The sequence below is a fragment of the Lemur catta genome, chromosome 11 (assembly GCF_020740605.2).
Source record: "Lemur catta isolate mLemCat1 chromosome 11, mLemCat1.pri, whole genome shotgun sequence".
NCBI lineage: Eukaryota > Metazoa > Chordata > Mammalia > Primates > Lemuridae > Lemur > Lemur catta.
Genome location: NC_059138.1, coordinates 19,621,394 through 19,643,412, shown reverse-complemented (window position 1 = coordinate 19,643,412; position 22,019 = coordinate 19,621,394). Strand labels below are relative to the sequence as shown.

The following is a 22,019-nucleotide window of genomic DNA, read 5'->3' as shown; positions in this document are numbered from 1 at the left end:
TTTAGCACTGCCAATACTGACCCTTGGTTGTGTCCACTCCTCTTAGAAAGAGTGTAGACTGTAGGGAAGGTGGGATAGGGAAGGGTTGTGGGAATTGGGGCTCCCAGGATAGACTCAAAGGCCCAGAGCCCCTGGAGAAGTCCTGGAGATCATGAATTTCTTCCATTTCTTCAGCTGTGACTTGGTGGAACAGACACCAGGCTCAGAGTCTAGCAGACGTAAGAAAGTCTTGTTGTTAATAATACCATTAAGACTTCCCTGTAGGTCAGACTCCAAGGAGCACTGATGATTCATTCAGACTAACACATCCTTCTTATACCATTTACCTGATATATTTCTATTTTCTTAGTGGAGTCATAAGAATTAGGCCTCAGATACGCAAAAGAGGCCCCAAACTCTCGTCATTATGACCCACGCTGGTGAAATTCTCTGGCAGGGCTGATCAAGTGTGGAGCTGACATAGGGTTGCTCTGATAGTCTTCGCTGTTCTACTACTCTAGAAGTAACTTCATGCCAGGTTTACGATCTGGTCTCTCCTATCAGTATAAATTCCACCCAGTACCGTGGGACTTTCTTATTCACTGAAAAAACACTATTTAATTGCCAAGTGATGAGCAATGTGGTACCTTTGGCACAGACTTTTCCAGCCTGTGGAGCAAGTTCCTGACCTTGTAAATTGAGAGGCTCATCCTTTATCACTTGAAAGGAATGGAAGAGGCATCGGTAGGGACTGGCCTGTTGCCCCGTCAGAGTTGCAAGGGTGCTCGGGAACCACATTATCATTTCTGAGGATATGAGTCTGCTCAGACACCTTATAAATACAGCTTGACTCAGCCACTATATGACTGACACCCTTGGGACATGAGGTGGATACTGTTCTTTGGGGCCCTTATTGGGACCAGCATCTGTGGCCGAGAAAAATTTTTTGGGTAAGTTATTTTAGACTTATTATTATTATTAGGTTATTTCAGAAACATGAGAGCCAAATGGAATTGAAAATGAGTGGCTGATTATAGCTCAGGTGGGAGGGTCCTGGTGGAAGGAGACCTGGGCTCTTGTCCCAGCTTTGCCCTGTGTCAACCAGGACACCCGGTTTCATCTGTGAAATCGGGACTGAAGGTCGCCACAGTCCTTCCTCAGCATCTTAATCTCCGGCCAATTCTTTTTCTTCCTAGTTCTTATTTGTAAGGTCAGTCCCAGGCATCTCCTACTTTCTTACTTCTACGTTAATTACTGAGAGTTACCAGAAATTGTTTCTGTTTCTGCCATGCTTACAGGGAAAACCTGGGTCTCAGGCTTTTTGTTTTCACCTCTCTGTTAATGGCCAAGGCTTTGCAGGCTGGTACTTTCTCAGTGGGTTCTAGGACATGAAAATTTAATAGGTCTTGTCTACTATGAAAATTGACATGCAGGGACACACACCTGTACGTTGTGTGTGTGTGTGCTCGCACATGCGCACATGTTACACACAGAACGCTTTGAAGCTTGCAAAGGAGAGGACATTTGCGAAACAGTAGAGATGAAAGGAACACCACGGCGCCCTGCTAGAAGAGTGAATTATAATAGCTCATTACTGAATAATGCTTTGCCATTTACAAAGAGCTTTCATGTGCATTATCTTTTGGATCACACAACAACTTTGCCAGGCAAGGCTGCTATTTTCCTCAATTTAAACCTGAAAAAAAATCAACCTTAGAAAGGTTAAGGAATATGCCAAGGCCACTTAGTTGGTAAGCAGGGGAGCTGGAAGTCTGAATGCAAAAACGTTTTGCTATGACATAAGTTAGTCTCCAAACAGAATCCTCTATCTCCCAGATCTATCTCTATCTATTAGTTTACTCTCTATTTATTATACTACCTGGCTAAAGGAACGTTGGGGTTGTTTATTGGGGTAATTACTTAAATGAGATTGAGTAATTTTTACAGTGATGGCTTCTGTTCACACCTGTGTCTCTTCTGCTGAATAGCTCAGAGAGGTTAGGCGTAGCAGGTGGCCAGGGAAGGAGGTTTTTCCATAGGCAGCTCTGCAGGAGGTATGTAATAACTACACTTGCTGATGCATGGAAATGTCAGGCTCTCACTGCAGCTATTCGTGTGGCTGAAAAATCTCTAGTTCCAGGATACAGACCCCTCTTATCATGGGGTGGGCACCTGGGCTGAGACAGCTTGGCTGGGCCCTGGAGTGCCCACTGTGGGAAGTTTGCACAGAAAGGGCTGTGTTCCTGAGCTGACTGCAGATGGTTTCAGCCAATAGTGTCATCCTCACCCCCCAATAGTGTCATCTGTTCTCATCCCATAGCAGGGAACCCAGTAAGGGTGGTGGAATCCTTCCCAGGGTTTATAGACATGTCCCAGGCACCCAGCCCAGGGAATATTGACAGCGAGGGAAGCTGGCCTCTGAGCATTCAAGTGGTCGGGAAGCCAGGACCCAGACTGGCTGATGAAGATGAGGATCATGGCTTCTCCCTGTCTCCCAGTCTCCCTTCTGTCCACCTGCCTCACCCACCTCCCCAGTCTCTCCTGCTCTGCTGTTGTCTTCTGCCTTGGTCTTCAGACATCTTAAGGATGAGATGACGGCCCAGATGCCTGGAGGTGCTGGGCAGGCAGAGAACAGGAAGTAGTTGCATAACTGGCTGCAGCATCAGCAGAAGCCGGTAGGCATCTGTGAGTCCCATGAAACCATCTCTTACTACTCTTCATGGTGGCTGCTAAGCCTGGCTGGGGAGGCAGGTGAGAAAGGCACCAAGAACAGGCATGTGGCTCAAGGCATGGAAAAGGGGGGAGGGGTAGAAACTCAGTCACTAAGGTGATTATTGACTGTCAGGAACACAGGACAACTGTGAGGGTGACAGAGAGGGGTCACCAGTGATTGCGGTGGCAGCAGTTGGACAGCCCTGGCAACCGAAGAGGGCCAGAGTTAAGAGGAGCTGCAGGAACACCGGTGTGGAGCAGGAGTGGTAGACACGGCCACCTGCAAATCCCAACATGTCTCCCCTCCCAGGTCAGTCTTCCGTCTTCAGAAAGAGCTCAAGGCCTTTGAATGAGTTTCCAGATAGCAGACAGAGGATGTACTCAACTATCTGCCCTCTCATGACCTGGAGAGGGCATTTTCCAAATAGAGACAAGGACAATGAGGGCAAGAAAAAGGCGGCCATTTGCATGGCACCCCACGAGTGCTTCCCTGCTTTGCGGGGTTGCTGGGCTTATGTTCATAAAGATAATGCTAGCCCCTACCACCACTGCCGATTTTCAGCAGTCTCTGCAGACGGCAGCTAACTTTGCCTCCTCTAATTAGGGAAAGCTTCTTGGGTGACAGGAGTTGGTCCTGAAGACTTGGTGGGAGATTGCCAGACAGAGGGGGCAAAGGACTGGGACTGCAAGCAGAGGAAACACGTGCAAAGGCATACAAGGGCAAAAGTACACCGTGAATTTGGGATGTCTGTGGGGCTGGGGCTGAGGGGTGGAGAGGGGAGAGGTGGAGGAGAAAGAGATGGGGGTGGGCTGCACTCGGCACCAGGCCTTCCACCCTGCCGCTCTGCACACTACAGATGTTTCTTTAACCTCTGTAGCCTGGCTGATTAGAGCATGATGAAATGGGCTATGGATTTATTCATCGTCAGAGCCAGCCTGAGTCACTGTGTTCCTGTTGTTGTGGGCTTTGCCCAGGAGGATGCACAAGTTCTATTGTGAAGTCACCTCTTTGTGGTTTTTGTTTTGTTTTGTTTTGTTTTGTTTTTTTGAGTCAGTCTCTCTTTTGCGGGGGCTAGAGTGCTGTGGCGTCAGCCTTGCTCACAGCAACCTCAAACTCCTGAGCTCAAGTGACTGGAGTCCTGCCTCAGCCCCCCAAGTGGCTGGGACTACAGGTGTGTGTCAACACGCCCGGCTAATTTTTTCTATTTTTAGTAGAGATGGGTCTCACTTTTGCTCAGGCTGGTCTCGAACTCCTGAGCTGAAGTCACCACTTTGGAAAAAGTAAAATGTATGTGCTGGGTGAATGCTTAACGAGATTTTCATATTCTAAAGAGCTTCTTATTCTTATGTCTCTCTTTTTTTCTTTTTAAAATTTTTATTTTTTAAAAAAATAAGCCTATAGCAACCAATATTCCCAGACAGTCTCCCATCCAAGTACTAACCAGGACCAACCCTGCTTAGCTTCCCAGATCAGATGAGATGGGCACATTCAGGGTGGCATGGCCATAGGTCTTCTTTTTTTCTCTTCCTGTCCCTTCTCCCTCCCCTCCTTCATTGTGATTGCTATAGCCAGTGCTGTATTTTACAAATGCCTCCTCTTGCTAAAAGTGATGTCAACACATAGGCTCTTTCTAGAATGCCCGTTTTTAAGATGCCTCTTTTTCTGGAGTGTTGGGGGTAGGTTATGACAGAGCATGGGTTCAGCAGACAGGTCCTGGTCCTCTGCCAGAAGTAAGGGCTTCCCTTCTGTTTGGGACCTGTCTCTTTTCGGCAAGGCTGCTTGCCTGGGTCAGGGAAACAGTGGTTTGACTCCCTGTCTTCCCAGGGCTGCAGCCCAACTCTTGGCAAACCTATTGGGTTCAGACTGACACCTGCCCAGCCGTGGCTTCTCCTCTAGGCCCTCACTAGCTCTCACGGGATACAGTTACTTGCCCACCTCCAGGACCCTGTGGGGACCAGGTGGGTTGGGAGAAAGTGAGCCTTTAGCACTGGCGTCTCCTCCAGAAGGGCCTCCTGCAGCAGGAGCAGCTCTGCAGTGGACCTTGCCTTGTTGGGACTCCTCTAGACCCCCTGGAGAGCCCCTAGAACTTTCCAGAACCCGGTGAAACTGTGAAAGTCCGTCTGGATGGAACTGGTTTTCTGATGAGGAGCTGCCACGTGAGGCTGCACGTTTAGCTCCCTGTGACAGAGCTGTTCATTCTGTCAACAGGTCCTTTAGCCCACGGCAGCTCTCCCTGCATTCACTGATGTCAAAGGGATGACGCATGTGACAGCGTCGAGCGCGGATTCATTTGAGCTGTCACCTAGCAACAGCCTAATGGCTCCCCTGGCTCCCTCAGCGGGCTGAGAGCACAAAAGCAGCTTTTCAGGCCCGCTGTCTCCCACCCCCACACAAGATTTTGGTGGCACCCACCCCTCCACTGCTGCGGAAGTCCAGTAATGTACATGAAGCAAGTGCAGGACAAACGTTAAGGGGACTGGGACCGGTGGGCCCTTGTGGACCCTGCGGGGAGGAGTGGATCCCAAGTTCAGCCTCGGCACCCTGGGCCATGATCAGTTTCCACCGTAATGTGTGCTTGTCTGGGGTTCTGGAGCCGGGAGGGATTTCGAGAGCTCCAAGCCTCTCCCCTCTTTCCTAAGAGGACAACAGCCATCCCTCTTAGGACACAGATACAGGTCCCTTTCCCAGCTTTTCCCAGCATGGAGGTTCCACCAGCGTTTCGGGACTTACCCCTGACAGTGAAGAAGTGCTTCTTTATGTCTTGAGTTAGCTTTGCGTGTAACTCAGGAACATTCCTTCTTGTAAAATATCTATGTTTTTCATTATAAAGTAATATGACCACATTACAGAAAACAGATACAAGGGGAAAAAAAAGTAAGTCATCCATAATCCCACGACCCGAACATAAGGGCTGTCAGCATTTGGTATATTTCCGTTCTCTGTTTTTCTTCCAATGCATCTGCTTTTTCCATACTTGTAATCATGGCATACATACAATTTTGTGTCCTGCTCTTTTACTTAATATTTCCCTTAAAGTTATACCATAAGCACTTTTTCATATTTGCCACGTAATCTTATTTTTAATGGCCATACATTGTAACCAAAGACTAGACCATTTCCTCCCTTTCGGCCCAGTTACGTCTGGGATAGTGGGCTTGGGGTTTATATGCCAGCTGAAAGCTCACCGTGATCTTTTGCCTTTTTTTTCCCTCTTCTTCTCCAGGGACCAAGTTTTTAGGATTAATGCGAGAAATGGAGACGAGATCAGCAAATTGAGTCAGCTAGTGAATTCGGACAATTTTAAGGTACCTGGTTTTTCTTAGTCCTCTAGAATGTTTTCTAACTTCGGTGGGAGAAGACTCTTGCACTACCCGTGTTACTATTTTTATTGCTGAAGATTCTCTGGGTACAATCCTGTATTAGTCAAACTACCGTTTACATAGTTGGGAGGGTTGGGAGGGGAGAAGCAGCGCTATAGATCACACCAGTGCTGTCCTGGGAGACGGGAGTGTGAGCAGTAGGCCCCCTCCTGCTAGCTGCCTTTGACTTAGTCTTTCCTGGACTCTGCCAGATGCTGCTCGCCGGGCAGATCCGACCAGACACAGTTGGTGAAATAGGCAAACTTTGCCCTTGGGCAGAACCCAGCCCCTTAGGGATCACCCTGGCTTTTGGCAGTGTTCTAGAAGAATGAGCTCATTGTGCCTTTTACCTGAACTGTCCTTTAACCTGCTTTTACTTCTGTTCCCTTCAGCTCAATGTCTGGCAATCTCCCTCCACCTTCGGTCGGCCTGTGGATGTCCTGGTGCCGTCAGTCAGTCTGCAGCTAGTCAAATCCTTCCTGGCGTCCCAGGGTCTGAACTACTCAGTGACAATTGAAGACCTGCAGGTGGGTAGGCCGTGGCCCCTCGCTGGTGTTGCGTAGGACTAAGCAGCCAGTCCAGAGTGGGCTGGAGAGCTTTTCAAGTTCTGGTCTTACCTTTTCCATTTCACAGATGGAGAAACTGAGGCACCTGGAAGTAAAGTGCAGAACTTGTTAGAGGAACAACATGTAGTGGGAAAGGGCCCACATAGGTCAGGGAAGCACACAGATCTGGATCCAAATCCTGATTTTTCTAACTACTAGTGCTCTGTGCTATATCTTTGGACAAGATGTTAACCTCTTGCATCTCCGTATCTTCATCTGTAGATTGGTAATAGTGATGCCTATGTCATGGGATGCATTGAGAAGATTCAGTGACTAAATGTATGTAAAGTGTCTAACAGTACCTGGCACATCATAGATGTACCATTAGGTAATAAGTCCCTCTCCCTTTTCTTCTTTGAAGTCAGGAGGCAAGAGCAGAATTGGGGGGGGGAGGTTGGAGACCAGCCATAGAGGCACCCTTTGAGAAAGGGGGAATGTCACCAATATCCCCCAGCAGAGGGAACATCATCGTCCAGCCTCATGACCTGGACCTGAACATCAGGACAGTGTCTGGCTCGTGCTCTCTCCTCCACTGAGGTGGGTTATAGACTAATTGGTGATTTGGCCTGGGAGTTTCCTGATGGCGTGAGCAGCTGTGAGCTTATTAATCATCCTCACATGTCACAGACATCTGCCAGGAACCTTCAAAGTATGAGTGGTTGTAAGAATTTCTTTGTTTCTGTATGGTTTCCCAAGCTGTGGGTTTCAGCGGCACTGGGTACCAGATGCAGGCTGCTGTCTAGAGAATTCATACTCTGGAATAACCAAATAGCACAGATGCTGCTTCCCGGGAATAAGTGGGTTCTCAATGGGGTGATGTAAATTGGGCACCAAGAAGTAAACATTTATAAAGATATGAAAGAAATCTGACCCCCTTTTAAACTCTGATGTTTGCACTGCTTGACATGCTGAGGGTGCCACCATCTTGGCTGGCCCATATATCAAACATGGCGAAAAAAATCCCACGAACCTACATCTCCGGTGGATCACTTCACAACATTGCTCTGTCTGTTTTAGGGCCTTTTAGATAATGAAGATGAAGAAATGCAACACAATGAAGGGCAAGAACGGAGTGGCAATAACTTCAACTATGGGGCTTACCATTCTCTGGAAGCTGTAAGTGTTTCAGAGTGGGTTAGGTTCAAATTTCTCTGCCTTCTGAATTTTGTAACCTCTTTCCTTCCTTCCGGGAGGTATCAGTCTTCACCACACTACCACTTCACTGAGGAGCTAAAATGTGTACACTTCAATTCCAATCTTGGGTTGTTTCACTTCCACCAGCACCTAACAGCACTGTGAAACACACACTGGGTGTTTTCTCCCACATCCATCCTTCTTTCTTTAAGCAACCCCTTCAAGGAAACCATGAAATAATTGCAATCATTTCCAGTCCTTGTAATTCAACCTTCTTCTACCCTACCATAATCCCTCTATTTTATTCACCCAGAATAAAATGTTACTTATTCCAAGCAAGTAGACAAGTGGTTATTTCCAAGGTTAACCAAATATTTGCACTCATTTATCATGATTATGTATAACGCATATTTGTTCCATAATGCATTTTGGTGTTGTGTTTAGTTAGAAACCGGTTTATATAGATGACTGATTTTCAAGGTAAGCCAGACCTTCAAAAGAAAAACTTGGAGCAGAATAATTTCCTAGGATACTGGAACCTAAGAAATCAAGAGGGACTAGAAAAAGGCCTGCACTGTGCACGATACAGTTCTCTTATGTCCCTCCGTGCCTTCATTAGTCTGCAAACTCTACTAGCTCAGGAACACACCCCCAAATCTAAACTGGTATTTGCCCTCCTATACCTTAATACATGTTGTTCTTCATATGCAAATGCGGTGTTCCTGGCATGCTTTTCATGAGTTGTTTGCTTCTTGACAAGGGATTATTTCAAAGGTTGATCAACTATTTCCACTTCTTTCCCATGATTGTCGGTAGCTTTGTTTACTGTGTACACTTCCAACCACATTGCCCCTTGATCCTACTTGTGACCAATGACATACATCTGCAAAACAGCTGGATAAAGTTAGGAGTTCAGTCTGGGGCCAGGGACAAAAGCAGAGCTCAGGGCCCACACAGGGATCGAGCTCATGACGTCAGCCTCATTAACATGGAGCCATCCCCAGCTGAGCTAACCAGTTGCAAATGTCACCCACGACCCTGGAAGGGCCACCCCCTCACCTGCCGGCTGCTGGAGCCTCACTTTCTCATCTGCTCACCTCTGGTTTCTCTGGCGGTAGGTGCCCTTTGCAGTCTGGCTTGCAGCTGTCTCTTGCTCTCCGTGAGGCCCTTTGCTGTGGATGGGCAGCTGTCTCTCTCCCAGCTTGATCATTTTCAGTTCTTTCTAAAAACAGCTTTTGGCCAGGCACGGTGGCTCACACCTGTAATCCTAGCACTCTAGGAAGCCGAGGTGGGAGGATCGTTTGAGCTCAGGAGTTCGAAACCAGCCTGAGCAAGAGTGAGACCCCCGTCTCTACTAAAAAAATAGAAATTATCTGGACAACTAAAAATATATAGAAAAAAATTAGCTGGGCACAGTGGCACATGCCTGTAGTGCCAGCTACTCGGGAGGCTGAGACAGAAGGATTGCTTGAGCCCAGGAGTTTGAGGTTGCCGTGAGTTGGGCTGATGCCATGGCACTCTAGCCCGGGCAACAGAGTGAGACTCTGTCTCAAAAAAATAAATAAATAAAATACATAAAAACAGGTTTTAAGAGCTCTTATCCTACAACCACTTAGGCTTTTTTGGGGTCTCCAGTGGGAATTTCATGTTTGTCTCTGCCAGGGTTTCTGGTTCCAGATCCTCTGTGCGTGTCATGGTGGTGGTTGGCAGTGTGAATTTGTACCCCACGTCTGGACACAGCTTGGTGATTTAACTTTTCCTGGGTGACTCTTTTTGTCCCCATGGCTCAGGGTGGCCATCCTGCTTTTTCTTCACTCTTTAGGATCAGGGGGTGGAGTTTCCAAGCTCTTTTTGTGACCAAAATTGCCAATTCCCAGCTCTCAAAGTTCCAGGGCCTTGCCCCATGCTGAGTCTGCACCCTCCGCTCCTGCTCTGTCTGCATTTGCATAAACCCGCAGCACCTAAGGCAGATGTGTGGTCCTGTGGGTTCATCTCCTCCACCCGGGTGGTTAGTTCCATCTTCATTTCTGGCATCTACAATTTCCCCTTTTTTGGCTTTTAAACTTGGCTGTGAATCATTTTCCTTGTATTTTATCTGGTTTGCCTGTGTGTTTGGGGTAGTTTCTGGCCTCTGTTCCATCTGCCGTATTGATTGCAAGTCTGAGAAACCCTTGAAGCCTGATTTTGTTCTATATTGATTACACACTTTCCTTCTCTGTCTAGCTCCTTCTTCCAAACTTAAGCACTAAACAGATAAATTTGTTTATTTTCTTCTGTTGGCCCTCAAATGGTTTGAGCAACTGAGATGGATACATTCTACTTAAATCAAACTGTTTTGTTTTTTCTGAAAGCAAACAAGAATATTCATAGCCACTGTTTACAGTCCTTCACTGGCTCCCACAAGGCCTTTAGAGAAGTCATCTCTGTCGTGGAGTGCCTGTATCTTGGGCTGTAAGCAAGACGGTCCACTGGGACGGAGGAAGAAACCATTACAACTTCTATGTAGATTTGGACATATAATTATGTTCATTGTTAATGCAACCCTTATAAAATAATGTACATAATATATGTATGGTAGTGTGTGTATAAATATATATATATATTTCATGCTAATTTTTTTTGTTGTTGTTGATGGAGAAAGTGACCACAGGGGTTCGGAGAGTGTTGCTTTCAAGAGCCTGGGCTAACCCCGGGCGGTTGCTGATTGTCTAGTCCAGCATGGCACAAGGGGCTGAACTGTTGCAGCAGTATCTGCAAAAGTCTCTCTACTCTAGTTTAGTGGACTTTAATTTTGTGGACAAATAAAATGTGCTAGTCTCTAGAAAACTGCAAAAAAGAACTGTTCAGGCAGTTCCTCATAATAAGCGTTCCTTGCCAATAATATGGTTAACCCTGAGGTTAGGGGCCCAGAAGAAATCATTAAGATCAACAAGGTTAAGTTCATAGAGACCCAGCCAATGCTGAACAAATTCTAAAAATGCCCCTGGGTTCACTTTTTCATGCTCCAGATTTACCGCGAGATGGACAGCATTGCCGCAGATTTTCCTGACCTGGCAAGCCGGGTGAGGATTGGACATTCGTTTGAAAACCGGCCGTTATATGTCCTGAAGGTGAGGCCTGTGCACTTGAACAGGTCCTGACTGGAGTGGTGTCCAGGACCCAGGTCTCACACCTCTGAAGGAGGCAGCTGTTTGGACTCCATGACTTCAGGGAGGAAGTGAAGTCGGGACACATTGTACCTGGGCTAGAACTTGGTCTGACAGAGTCCCCTGCTTCTGCCTAATGTAGGGGGAGTTAGAAGAAGCACATCCCTTTCCAAGTTTTGACTAAAAGACAGGATCGGAGAGGGGTGGCAATTAGTATTCCAGAAAGTTCTCAGATGGTCTTTTGCCTTCATCGACACCTTCTGTAAATAGTAGGACAAGTTGGGATGGGCCCACGGGCTTCCGCTTTTGGGGGTACTTTATTGGAAAAGCAACCTAGGAAGCTAATTTTAGGTTTGATATAATTTAAGTCCAGCCTCTGATCCTTGGCTACACAAAGCCTCATTTCCAGATATTTCTAACAGATTCAGGTCTATATTGGCAAAGGAGGTAGAGAACTATGACAATGACATAAATTACATAAATCAGCCTAATGAATAAAAAGGAACTTGGGCATATAAACCACGGAACAACTGATGGCCCTAAGAATTTGCCAAACCTTTAGCTTCATATAAGCCCCAAAGAACTCAGGTTTATAGTACCGGGCAAATTACCAGCAGGAGGGGAGACCTGCAACTGAGCTGGTTGCTCTAAAATTAATTATATTTAGATTATTTGCCAGTCTGATGGAGACCCTGGCTTCATTAAGCACCAAGCTCTGACCCAAGGGGGCCCAACACTATGGCAAAGGCAGGAGCCAGAATTCATTACCACCATTTACAAAGAGCTATAGTGCATCTCCCTTCTTCCTAATTTAAAACCGAATTCATTTATTGCATCAACTGGAACAGCCTGGTTCGTGAACTCTATGTCTCTCTCTGTTGGGATACCACTTGAGGTCTTTAAAGAGACAATATTATCTCTAATCACTCTGGCATTATAATCCACGATAACAATTGTTTCCCCTTCCCATTTGCTCTGAGTGCTGGAGAGGTTCAGGCTGCCCAGGGCTGCAGCTTGGCCCCACAGCCAACCAATTAAGCTCCCTGGTCACGGATAAGCTCGATAAATAGATGGTGCCCTCAGGAACATTTGGTCTCTGAATTATCTTAAATGAATTAAATGAATGGGAGTGAGCTGAGGAGAGGAGAGGTGAGGGGGATGTGGGCAGGCGGGTCACTTTTTGGCCTCTCCTCCCTCCTGCAGTTCAGCACCCGGGAAGGCGAGCGGAGGCCGGCCATCTGGCTGAACGCGGGCATTCATTCCCGAGAGTGGATCTCCCAGGCCACCGCAATCTGGACGGCGAGGAAGGTCATGTCTCCTGGTATTAGCCAAGAATTCTGGTGGGCCTGGGGGGCCCCTGTAGCATCCCATGTGGCTGGGCCCAGGGCATGAGGTGGGAGGGTGTTCTGCCCAGCCCCAGGAGGCTGGGGGTGGGGGTGCTTTTCAGGTTGGAGGAGCAAACGGTCAGAGCCCCTTGGTCAGCCCACTGTGGCTAAGTGACAAAGTACATGTTCATGGTGGTGAGCAAGCTAGGGAGCAGCAGAGGTGGGCCTGAGACCCTCACCTGCAGTCTACCCATGGAGCAAAACTCAGGCGAGTCCCCACAGGCCCTCAGGGATCTCATGCTGTCTCCATCTTCTAGAAAGTCTACGTTCATAAAGTCCATGGCAGGAGAGGAGGGGTGGCGCACGTGGGGGATACATCTTCCCTATCCTTTCACTGGGGGTTGAGATTCCTAAAAACTTATGCTATGTGGTCCCCTCCTCCTGCAATGAATAAAGGGGGCACCCCAGGACTCATTGCAGTTGCTGTTGTCCTCCCAGGTTTTGAAGGGCTCTGAGGGCTTTTCAGAGGGTGGAGCCTATGAGGGTGGCAGGGAGGCTCCTGAGGGTGGATGCTGTTTTAGTTGGCTGGGCATCTCGGGAAGATACACGGCCTAGACTGGTGACCCAGCCTGTGGTGGGATAGCTGACAAGCACGTTGTCTCTGCTTAGATTGTATCTGATTACCAGAAGGATCCAGCTATCACCTCCATCTTGGAGAGAATGGATATTTTCTTGTTGCCTGTGGCCAATCCTGATGGATATGTGTACGCTCAAACTAAAGTGAGTAATCCCAAATGGACTGCGCTTGGAGTTAAGACTTGGTTGGATTCCTTACTTTGCCATGAACCTAATTGTCCAAGCTTGGAGAGAACTTCCACAAATGTGTGTGTTATAAGCTCCCTTGGGATTTCATTTCCTAGTCATCCTCAGAGCTAGGAATCATCAGGGAATATTTTTTCTTAGAGAGAATAATTGAATGAACTCTTTATTGTGGGTCTTAACAATTATCAACATTTTACCAATTTTTTTCATCGCTTTCTCTCCCACACATTTTTTTTTTCCTGACATATTTTAAGCAAATCCCAGACATCATGTTATTTCACCCAAAACCACTTTGGCATGCATCTCTAGCTGATGATTAAAAAAACAACAAAAACCCATGATACTACTATCTCCTTTAAAAAATTAACAGAAGCCCTTTCATATCATCTAACACCCCCAATTGTTTTAAAAATGTCTTTTAAGAGTCAATTTGTTTAAGTCAGGATCCAGCAAGGTCTGCACACTGCATCTGTTGCAGTGTCTCTGTAGTCTCTTTTATTCTACAACAGCACCCACCCCCTGCCTTTTAAAAATGTCATTCATCTGTTGGAGAAACCAAATAATTTGTCCTGTGCAATGTCTCACATTCTGAATTTGGCTGATGGCTTCTTTGTTGTGCCACTTAGTTTGTTCCTCTTATCCCCCCGTATTTTCTATTCACCAATGGTCAGATCTAGAGCTTGATTGGATTTAGGTGAAGTTTTTTTAGGTAAGAATGAAACAGAGGCTGTACACTTGCAATTGCATCAATGATCACTGAGGCACATAGTGTCCACTTGTCCCACTTCTGCCAAAGCCAAGAATTATTTGATGGGTTCAGGTGGGATCAGACTGGTTCTAGCACATAAATTCCTCATCAGGATGTTTTAAGGGAGTCCCTCTTTTAGAGCCAGAAGGGAAAACCCTGCTATCTCGGGGGGAGGAGAGGTCACTGTTCAGTCAGTAAGGATTAGAGCCCAGAGGACCCTTCAGGCAGAGCCATAAGCAGCCCTGCCTGTGGTGTCTCAGGCCTCTCCTGTGCCCTGACCTGCTTCTGGTTGTTTGTTCCTTCCTTGGCGGCTTTTTCAGAACCGATTCTGGAGGAAGACACGGTCCCTAAATCCTGGAAGCCCCTGCATTGGCACTGATGCGAATAGGAATTGGAACGCTAGTTTTGCAGGTAGGTAGGGGGAGACACTTTGCAAAGCCTGCCCCGGTATAACCTAGTCTACCAGTGCTCTGAGCTGGCCGGGATGGGGCCAGTTTCTCTCTGTTTCCATTGCTGATTCACTGAGAGACTGAGGTGCATCCCTTATGCTCCCTCTGCCTTGGTGTTTTGTCTTTTTTTTTTTTTTTTGAGACAGAATCTCACTCTGTTGCCCCACTAGAGTGCAATGGCATCATTTTAGCTCACTACAACCTCAAACTCTTGTGCTTAAGTGATCCTCCTGCCTCAGCCTCCCAAGTAGCTGGGACTACAGGCATGTGCCACCATGCCTGGCTAATTTTTCTATTTTTAGTAGAGACAAAAAAGTCTTGCTCTAGCTCAGGCTGGTCTCGAACTCCCGATCTTAAGTGATCTTCCTGCCTCAGCCTCCCAGAGTGCTAGGATTACAGATGTGAGTCATTGTGCCTGGCCTATTTTGTTTTTTAAATTTTATTTTTGTAATTTTGAAAGGGAATGATTCAGTAACTCCTGTCCTCCTAAGAGAATGATGGGACAGAGAATCTTTACATTGAGATTAAAATTTACACTAATTTTTTTTTTTTTTTTTTTGAGACAGAGTCTCACTCTTTTGTCCAGGCTAGAGTGCCGTGGCATCAGCCTAGCTCACAGCAACCTCAAACTCCTGGGCTCAAGCAATCCTCCTGCCTCAGCCTCCCGAGTAGCTGGGACTACAAGCATGCGCCATCATGCCTGGCTAATTTTTCTGTATATATTTTTAGCTGTCCAAATCATTTCTTTCTATTTTTAGTAGAGACGGGGTCTCGCTCTTGCTCAGGCTGGTCTCGAACTCCTGAGCTCAAACCATCCTCCCGCCTGGGCCTCCCAGAGTGCTAGGATTATAGGTGTGAGCCACCGCGCCCAGCCTACACTAATATTTTTAAAACCAATCTTGTCCTACAAGTACAAACCCAAGGGCCTTCCTTATCCCTGTCCATACCAACTCTGCCTGGGCTAGTTATGAGCAGGTAGAAGGACTCCTCCTGGCGACTCCTAAGAGAGCAATTAGCACTGTTACCCAAATAGGCAAGATCGTGCTGTGAAAATTAAACTCCAGCACTTTGCTCTTAGATGTGTCAACATGAACCTCAGCAGCTTGCTGTCACAGAAAGAGAACAAGAATTAGGCAACCTGGGTTCTGAGTTCCAGATATTAAAAAACCATCTTTCAAAAAAGTGCCAACTGTGTGCCAAGTACTTTCCCATATATATTGTACTTATTCTTCTCATCTAGTGGTGAATTTTATTATCTGAAATGAGACAATTGAAGCTCAGAGACAATCTCAGGATCATATGGCTGCTAAGAGTTCAAATCTACACTCACCTTCCTATGCCAAATCCAGATAGTGCTCTTTCACTATTCCACAGCTGTGCTGATGTTTTGTTTTTAATGTTCTTCTTTTACGTGCATAGAAATACCAGAAAAACCATTGGGGGAAAATAATGACTGTGGGAAAGGAGCTGCTACCAATGTGGGAACTTAGGGCATGAGTCAGATAGTGTCACAACTGGGGTGGTTTTACACACACACACACACACACACGTGCACACACACGCGCACACACACGCACCCCCAACACCTCAGGGAGCTATATTGTAAAGTAATACAGAAGGCAATATTTCTAAATACCTGCCAAATAAATAATAGAGAGATTTTAGCCACAACAATAGATTATTTTTGGCAGCACTTGGCCATTAAGATCTGAACCGAGAAAATAAGTTGACACCAGGATAAATGGAGTCATTTTCATTATTTATTGGTATTCATATTAATTATCTTGAATGCTTATTAATTACAGCTCATTCTCAAGTATGACATTAATTACTTATGACAACTGCTTCTGGTATGATACAGTTGTCCATTTAAAGGCGACCTAATGATTTTCCTCCACAGCTGTGGCAGATCAGCACCTCAGCCTGCCTCTCCCGTGCCCTCCCCGCTGTCCCCACACACCAGGTTCTCAGGGGCCCCTGGCAGGGGGGCCTCCTCTGGGTTAAGTGTCCTGCATTTCTGTTTTCTTGGCCTCTCCAACAGGAAAGGGAGCCAGTGACAACCCTTGCTCTGAAGTGTACCACGGACCCCACCCCAATTCGGAAGTGGAGGTGAAATCGGTGGTAGATTTCATCCAAAAGCATGGGAATTTCAAATGCTTCATCGACCTGCACAGCTACTCGCAGCTGCTGTTGTATCCATATGGGTACATGGTCAAAAAGGCCCCAGATGCTGACGAGCTGGTGAGTGACAGGCTGCTGCCCGGCCAGCTCCAGCCCTGCTACACCCCATGGCACTGCCCCGGCGGTTGTTCTGCAGCTTTGTAGGGCAAGTCCAAGGGTCTGGCCGGGTTTCATTAAGGATCCAGTCTTCTCTCCCTGCCCTTTGGGATGTGCTGGGGACAGGAATAAAGGAGTGCCTCTTTCTGTCCCTACTGTGAGCTTCCAAGACCACACCTGACACTGTCTTTCTCCTCTCTTGTTCCTCCAACTCCTTCTCCCGCCACATCCCACTCCCTCTTTACCTCTTTCTCCCAAACTGGAGATGTGGCGGGAGAAGGAGTTGGAGGAACTGTGCCACCTCCCTCAGTTTCCAGTCATGCCTTGGCTCTGGGCAGATGGGAAATCAGGGGAGGGGCCGAGAACCTTCCAAACCATCCCAGTGCGGAGCAGCTGAGGAACGTCAGGCTCCCGGATCCATTCTTTCTCATTCCACCGATTCTCCCTTCCCAGGATGTGGTGGCCAAGCGTGCGGCCAAGACTCTGGCTTCCCTGTCGGGCACTGAGTACCAAGTGGGTCCCACCGCCACCACCATCTGTAAGTACTCTCTGTATTTATTCATTCTTTAGAAAGCACTTGGAGAGGAACCTTGAAATGGGGTAGGAGGGGACTGCAAGTTAGACTTGCTCTGTTGTTGTCTGATTGTTTTTGTGGTGAGTAATGGACTGAACTTACGCCAAGCCTGTGTGCTGATAGCTGTTGCAGGCAGTCGCCTTCCTAAATATCACCACCGCCATCAAGCTATTTATCATGTGCTGAAGATGAGTTAAGTCTTGTCAGCAGAGTCTGCGTTGCCTATTTTGCATTAAAGATCCTGACATAGTTTATCAAAAATTGCTCAAGCCCATCATTCCAATTTCAGAGGAAATCCACCTGTGGGTTGGCAGGAGGATGGTGCTGGGAGTGGGGGTGGGAAGATGCACTTGCCTTGGAGCATATTGAGGGGGCAGCAGGTTAGGGGGTCCCTCCCACAGTGGTTAGCATCTAGCCACAATATCTACCAAGCCTCAGACCTGAACCTGGGCTTCAGGCTCACTACCCACAGCCTCATTTAGAGGAAATACCGTTGTTTTGGTTTTTCACGGAAATGTTCCATCTGAGCAATTCACTCAGTTGCTGCTGAGATCTTTCCACTTTCCTTATTCAGTGAGTCTGTCTTTAAATGTTCCGGTTGGAAAAAAAAAACAAAACTATACTCCAAGACTCCAGTTGTAAATGGGAAATATAAATACAGTCACGTGCCATATGATGGTGCTTTGGTCAACAAGAGACCACACGTACCACAGTGATCCCATAAGATTATAATATCGTATTTTTATTGTACCTTTCCTATGTTTAGATGCACAAATACTTAACACTGTGTTACAATTGCCCACGGTATTCAGCCCAGTCACATGCTGCACAGGTAGCCTAGGAACAGTAGGCTAGATGTGTGGTAGGCTATACTGTCTAGGTGTAGGCAAGTCCACTCCATGATGTTCACCCAACCATAGAGTCATCTAAGGATGCATTTCTCAGAACACATCCCCCTCGTTAAGCAACACATGACGGTATAAATACAGGAGCGCAACTGTGATTCTTTTAAAGGTAATTCCCTTGTTTTTCCCTCTAGTGCCTCTTCTATTAAGAGTGTTCCAACAGTCGAGCCCGCCTCGGAACTCCTGCAAACTTGCTGATATTTCTTTCCTCTTCATGCCATAACTCACGCCCTGTCCTGCCTGATTCTCTGGCACCCGGCTTTCCTTCCAGACCTCCTCTTCTAGGAAGACTCTCCATCCACCCCAAGCCCTCTCTGGCCTGTGACCTCAACAGCTCCCGTCTCTGTTTCAGCTGCCACTGAGCTGCGTAAAGCAGTTAGCATGATGTTGGTGTTTGTGCTGCTAATTACAGCAACAATCCATTAATTATTCATGGCTTATTGTTATTAGTGTTGTTAAAGGAAAACTCTTCAGAGAACACATCAGCAGAGCTTCTCCACCTTCTGCTTAATTAGTCAGAGCTGAGTCAGAGACCAAAGAGAGTCTAAAGAGACTTGGTAGGAACCCTCTGAGGAGGTCCTCTCCAGAGAGCTCTGTGGGTCACCAGGGTCCTGGCTCTTGGGTCAAACGCTAGTTTAAATAATGGTCATGTCCTCCCGCATCAGATGTGTTCTTCTCCCAGCGTGAGCTGTGCCCAAACCAAGAGATACTCATCCGATTCCTCCAACAGAAGAGGTGGGAGGCTCTCCTGAGGGTTGTCCAGGAGACATAAAATTTCCGACCTCTTTTGAGAGCCCATCTTTTGTATTCTTTATAAAATTGTCTGTCCTCCTTGCTTTTCAAAAAGGCAATCAATTTTTGTATAATATTAATAGCACTCTATCTAACCCCCTGGATTTTGGCATGTTCTGCATAAACAGTTGGCGTTTGTTCCTCCAAGTGCTCAACCTTTTCTTAGATTAACCATTTTAGATGAAAATAATTCTAAAATGGATTTTGTACTTTTCCTGCCTTCTTAGAGCATGCAGAAAAGATGTAAGCCCCTTTCTTCATGATTGAGTGGTCTCGTGAGCACCAGTTATTACCTCCTGAAGGCCTCCTCCACCATATAGGACTGTTCCACCCCTCTGCTAAATGGTCCCAGCCTGTTTTGTTTCTTTAATTCTTGTGTCTGCTTTTGGAAGTTTGTATGCCTCCTTTCTCCTGTCAGTCTGCCAGTGGTAGCTTGTATGCTTTTAGGCAAACTGCCTCTAGCATCCCTTTCCCCGCCCCTCACTGATTCTGCTCCACCGAGGGCTTAGAAACAAGTTCTTTGGGGTCATCTAAGTCATGGATACATCACGTGTATTAAGGATGTTCATGACAGCATTGTTTATAGTCGCTAAAGACGCATGCAGGGACCAAGGGCAAACTTCTCCTCTCAGGAACAATGGGAAAACAAAAGGACCCATATTCCCATTTAACAGGCATGTTACTAACTGATTGGGCCTGGGCTTTGTCATCAGATGGTCCTGGGTTCAAATCCCAGCTCTGTCATTTTCTGCCTGTGCTTCCTGGGTAGGATAAAACACCCATGCTGAGCCTGGATTTCTTCATCTGTGAAACATGGACAATGAAACCTACCTCACTGGGTTCTTAAAGATTATGAGGTCATAAACGTAAAGTTTCTAGTGTCATGACTGGCTCAAGGCAGATGCTCAGTAAATGATAGCTGCTACGCTCTGCACTCTCAGCCAGCTTTTGCTCCGGTCCCGTTCGCCTGGAAAGAAGCCGATAAGTAGGCCTCTTGCCTTTCTCGAGCCTTCTGGCAAAGGGACGTCCCAAGGGCCATGCTTCCTTCTCTCCGTGTATCTGGTATCACTTGCGATGTGAAAAAAAATCCTAAAACTTAGCAGCTTAAAACAATAAACATTTATTTTCTTACACGGTTTCTGTGGGGCAGGATTTCAAAAGCAGCACAGCTGGATGGCTCTGGCTCGAGATTTCCCATGAGGTTGCAGTCAGGACATCTTCCAGGGCTGCAGCAGCCCAAGGCCTGCCTGGGCCAGCGTCGGGGGCGGGGGGCGTGTTGGGGGTGTGGGCGCTGCTCCAGGGCGGCCCACCCGGGTGCCTGGAGAGTCGGTGCTGATTACTGGCAGGGGCCTCAGTCCCTCACTACAGGGACTTCTGTATAGGGTGTTTGAGTGTCCTTACAGCATGACAGCTGGCTTTCCCAGAGTGAGCCATCCAACAGAGAGCAAGGAAGCCACCGTATCTTTTACCACCCAGCTTTGAAGGTCACAACAGCTTTATTTCTGCAACATACTGTTACCCAGGTGAGGTCAGCCCTATTCATTGTAGGAGAGGACCACACAAGCATGCGACTTCTAGGATATAAGGATCATTGCGGCTATCTTGGAGGCTGCCTGCCACACTCTGTCTCTGCAGAGACTGGTTTTGAGTGACCTACAGGACTGGACACAGTGAGTTAGTGACAAGGTGGGAATGAGGATTTCAGATCTCTTGGTTTGAGGCTGCGCAGACCCTCATGGTGCAGGATGGTCTGAGATGATGTTTTTGTGTCCTACATCTGCTGACTTGCAGAAAGAACTCTGGATCCTTAAGGAGCCCCAGGCAGGCAGAGATCCTGTGTCTTCCCTTCTAACTGAGAAGGGAACTGGCCTTCCAGAGTGTTTTCTCTTCTGACTTACAGATCCAGCCAGTGGGAGCAGCCCCGACTGGGCATACGACAATGGCATCAAGTACGCGTTCACATTTGAGTTGAGAGACACAGGGCACTATGGCTTCCTCCTGCCGGCCAGCCAGATCATCCCCACCGCAGAGGAGACCTGGCTGGGACTGAGGACCATCATGGAGCACGTGCGGGACCACCTCTACTAGGCGAGGACCCCGCTTTGTCTACATTTATTTGTACCCATGCACGTGCACACCGAGGCCACCATCAAAGGAGCTCATTACTTCCCGAGTGAGTCAGAGTTCACAGGTCTGCCCCTCTCCAGCCCGAGCCCTGGAGTTGTGCATCCCTGGCAGTGTCCCTGTGCCAGCTGCTGTGCCAGCTGCTGTGCCAGCTGCTGGATTTTGGTGCTGCTGAGCCTTTTGTCTGCCTCTCCTTCCATACGGCGGGCTGGGCGGCCACACTGAGGGTCATCCCCTCCCGGGGAGCATGTCTCTTTCTCATTTTTAAGACAGAGGAACAGCTGAGATGGTTCTGTAGCCAAACCCCAGGGAAGGTGCAGTGGGAGACAATGCTTATCCCTGGTGGATCTCAAAGATGATGCTGAACTTCCTTTAATTTCTCTCACTCCTTTTGGAATATGGTTTTCTTTGAGCAATGAATCCTGTGGGGTCATCAGCATAGTCTCTTCCTCCTGGCCCCTTTCTTTTTAGTCTGAATACAAAGTAGAGGATCACTCCCCATCACTGGGCTAAGAATTTCTAGAAACCACAGTTCTTATCCTTTCTGTCCCTTTATTACTCAGCATCAGTGGGATGGCAGGAGGGGATCTGTGTCCCTCTAGATGCTGCTCACCCAGGAAGGCTGGACAAAGAGGTGATCGAAGTCTCAGGATGGCTAAATTATCCCCATCTGTTCTGAGGGACTCACCTCCTCTTTGCCTTTTGAACTCACTTCAAAGATCTTGCCCTCACCCTACAAGTCCTAAATCATTCTCCTGGTCTGGATAATCTCACCGCCTCGGCACATTCCTGTTTGTGCTCTGGTGTGCCTACCGTGTTTGCTTCTCCCTGGCGTGTGTGCATGGGCTTGTGTGCACACGCACGTGTGTGTGTGTGTGTGTGTGTGTGTGTGTTTAAAGTCGTCTTCTATTTTGTATCCCGGACCACGAGTATCTAAGTGGAGCGAGAATTCATCAGTCAGATGCCTCTTGTTCCATTTCTCTTCTGTATGTACCATCTGTCCTTTTTTGTTTTTGTTTTTGTTTTGTTTTTGGTTTTTTTGCTTTTCCTTTTCAAACATGTCTGTA

At 47.3% G+C, this 22,019-nt stretch overlaps 1 protein-coding gene and 1 pseudogene across 2 annotated transcripts; one reads left to right on the top strand and one right to left on the bottom strand.

Annotated features, from left to right (window-relative positions):
* The first annotated feature begins 814 nt into the window (after positions 1-814).
* Positions 815-21,252, top strand: CPA4 (carboxypeptidase A4). Of its 2 annotated transcripts, XM_045565493.1 has the most exons (11): positions 815-929; positions 5,916-5,997; positions 6,444-6,578; positions 7,674-7,772; positions 10,799-10,900; positions 12,140-12,244; positions 12,931-13,041; positions 14,152-14,242; positions 16,322-16,521; positions 17,011-17,095; positions 20,729-21,252. In XM_045565493.1, the coding sequence occupies exons 1-11, from the start codon at positions 862-864 to the stop codon at positions 20,914-20,916; spliced, it is 1,266 nt and encodes a 421-aa protein (XP_045421449.1). In that variant the 5' UTR covers positions 815-861; the 3' UTR covers positions 20,917-21,252. The 2 variants fall into 2 exon arrangements, with proteins under 2 accessions (XP_045421449.1, XP_045421450.1); XM_045565494.1 differs by lacking the exon at positions 7,674-7,772 and having other exon boundaries at positions 850-929; positions 20,729-21,046.
* LOC123647895 lies at positions 4,085-4,202 on the bottom strand (annotated as a pseudogene).
* Positions 21,253-22,019: the final 767 nt, after the last annotated feature.

Excerpts from the sequence above, each read along its gene's own strand:
- CPA4 (XM_045565493.1), top strand. The coding sequence starts at position 862 with ATGAGGTGGATACTGTTCTTTGGGGCCCTTATTGGGACCAGCATCTGT. Across the intron at positions 930-5,915 it reads GGCCGAGAAAAATTTTTTGG|GGACCAAGTTTTTAGGATTA; the intron begins GTAAGTTATTTT and ends CTTCTTCTCCAG. Across the intron at positions 12,245-12,930 it reads CAATCTGGACGGCGAGGAAG|ATTGTATCTGATTACCAGAA; the intron begins GTCATGTCTCCT and ends GTCTCTGCTTAG.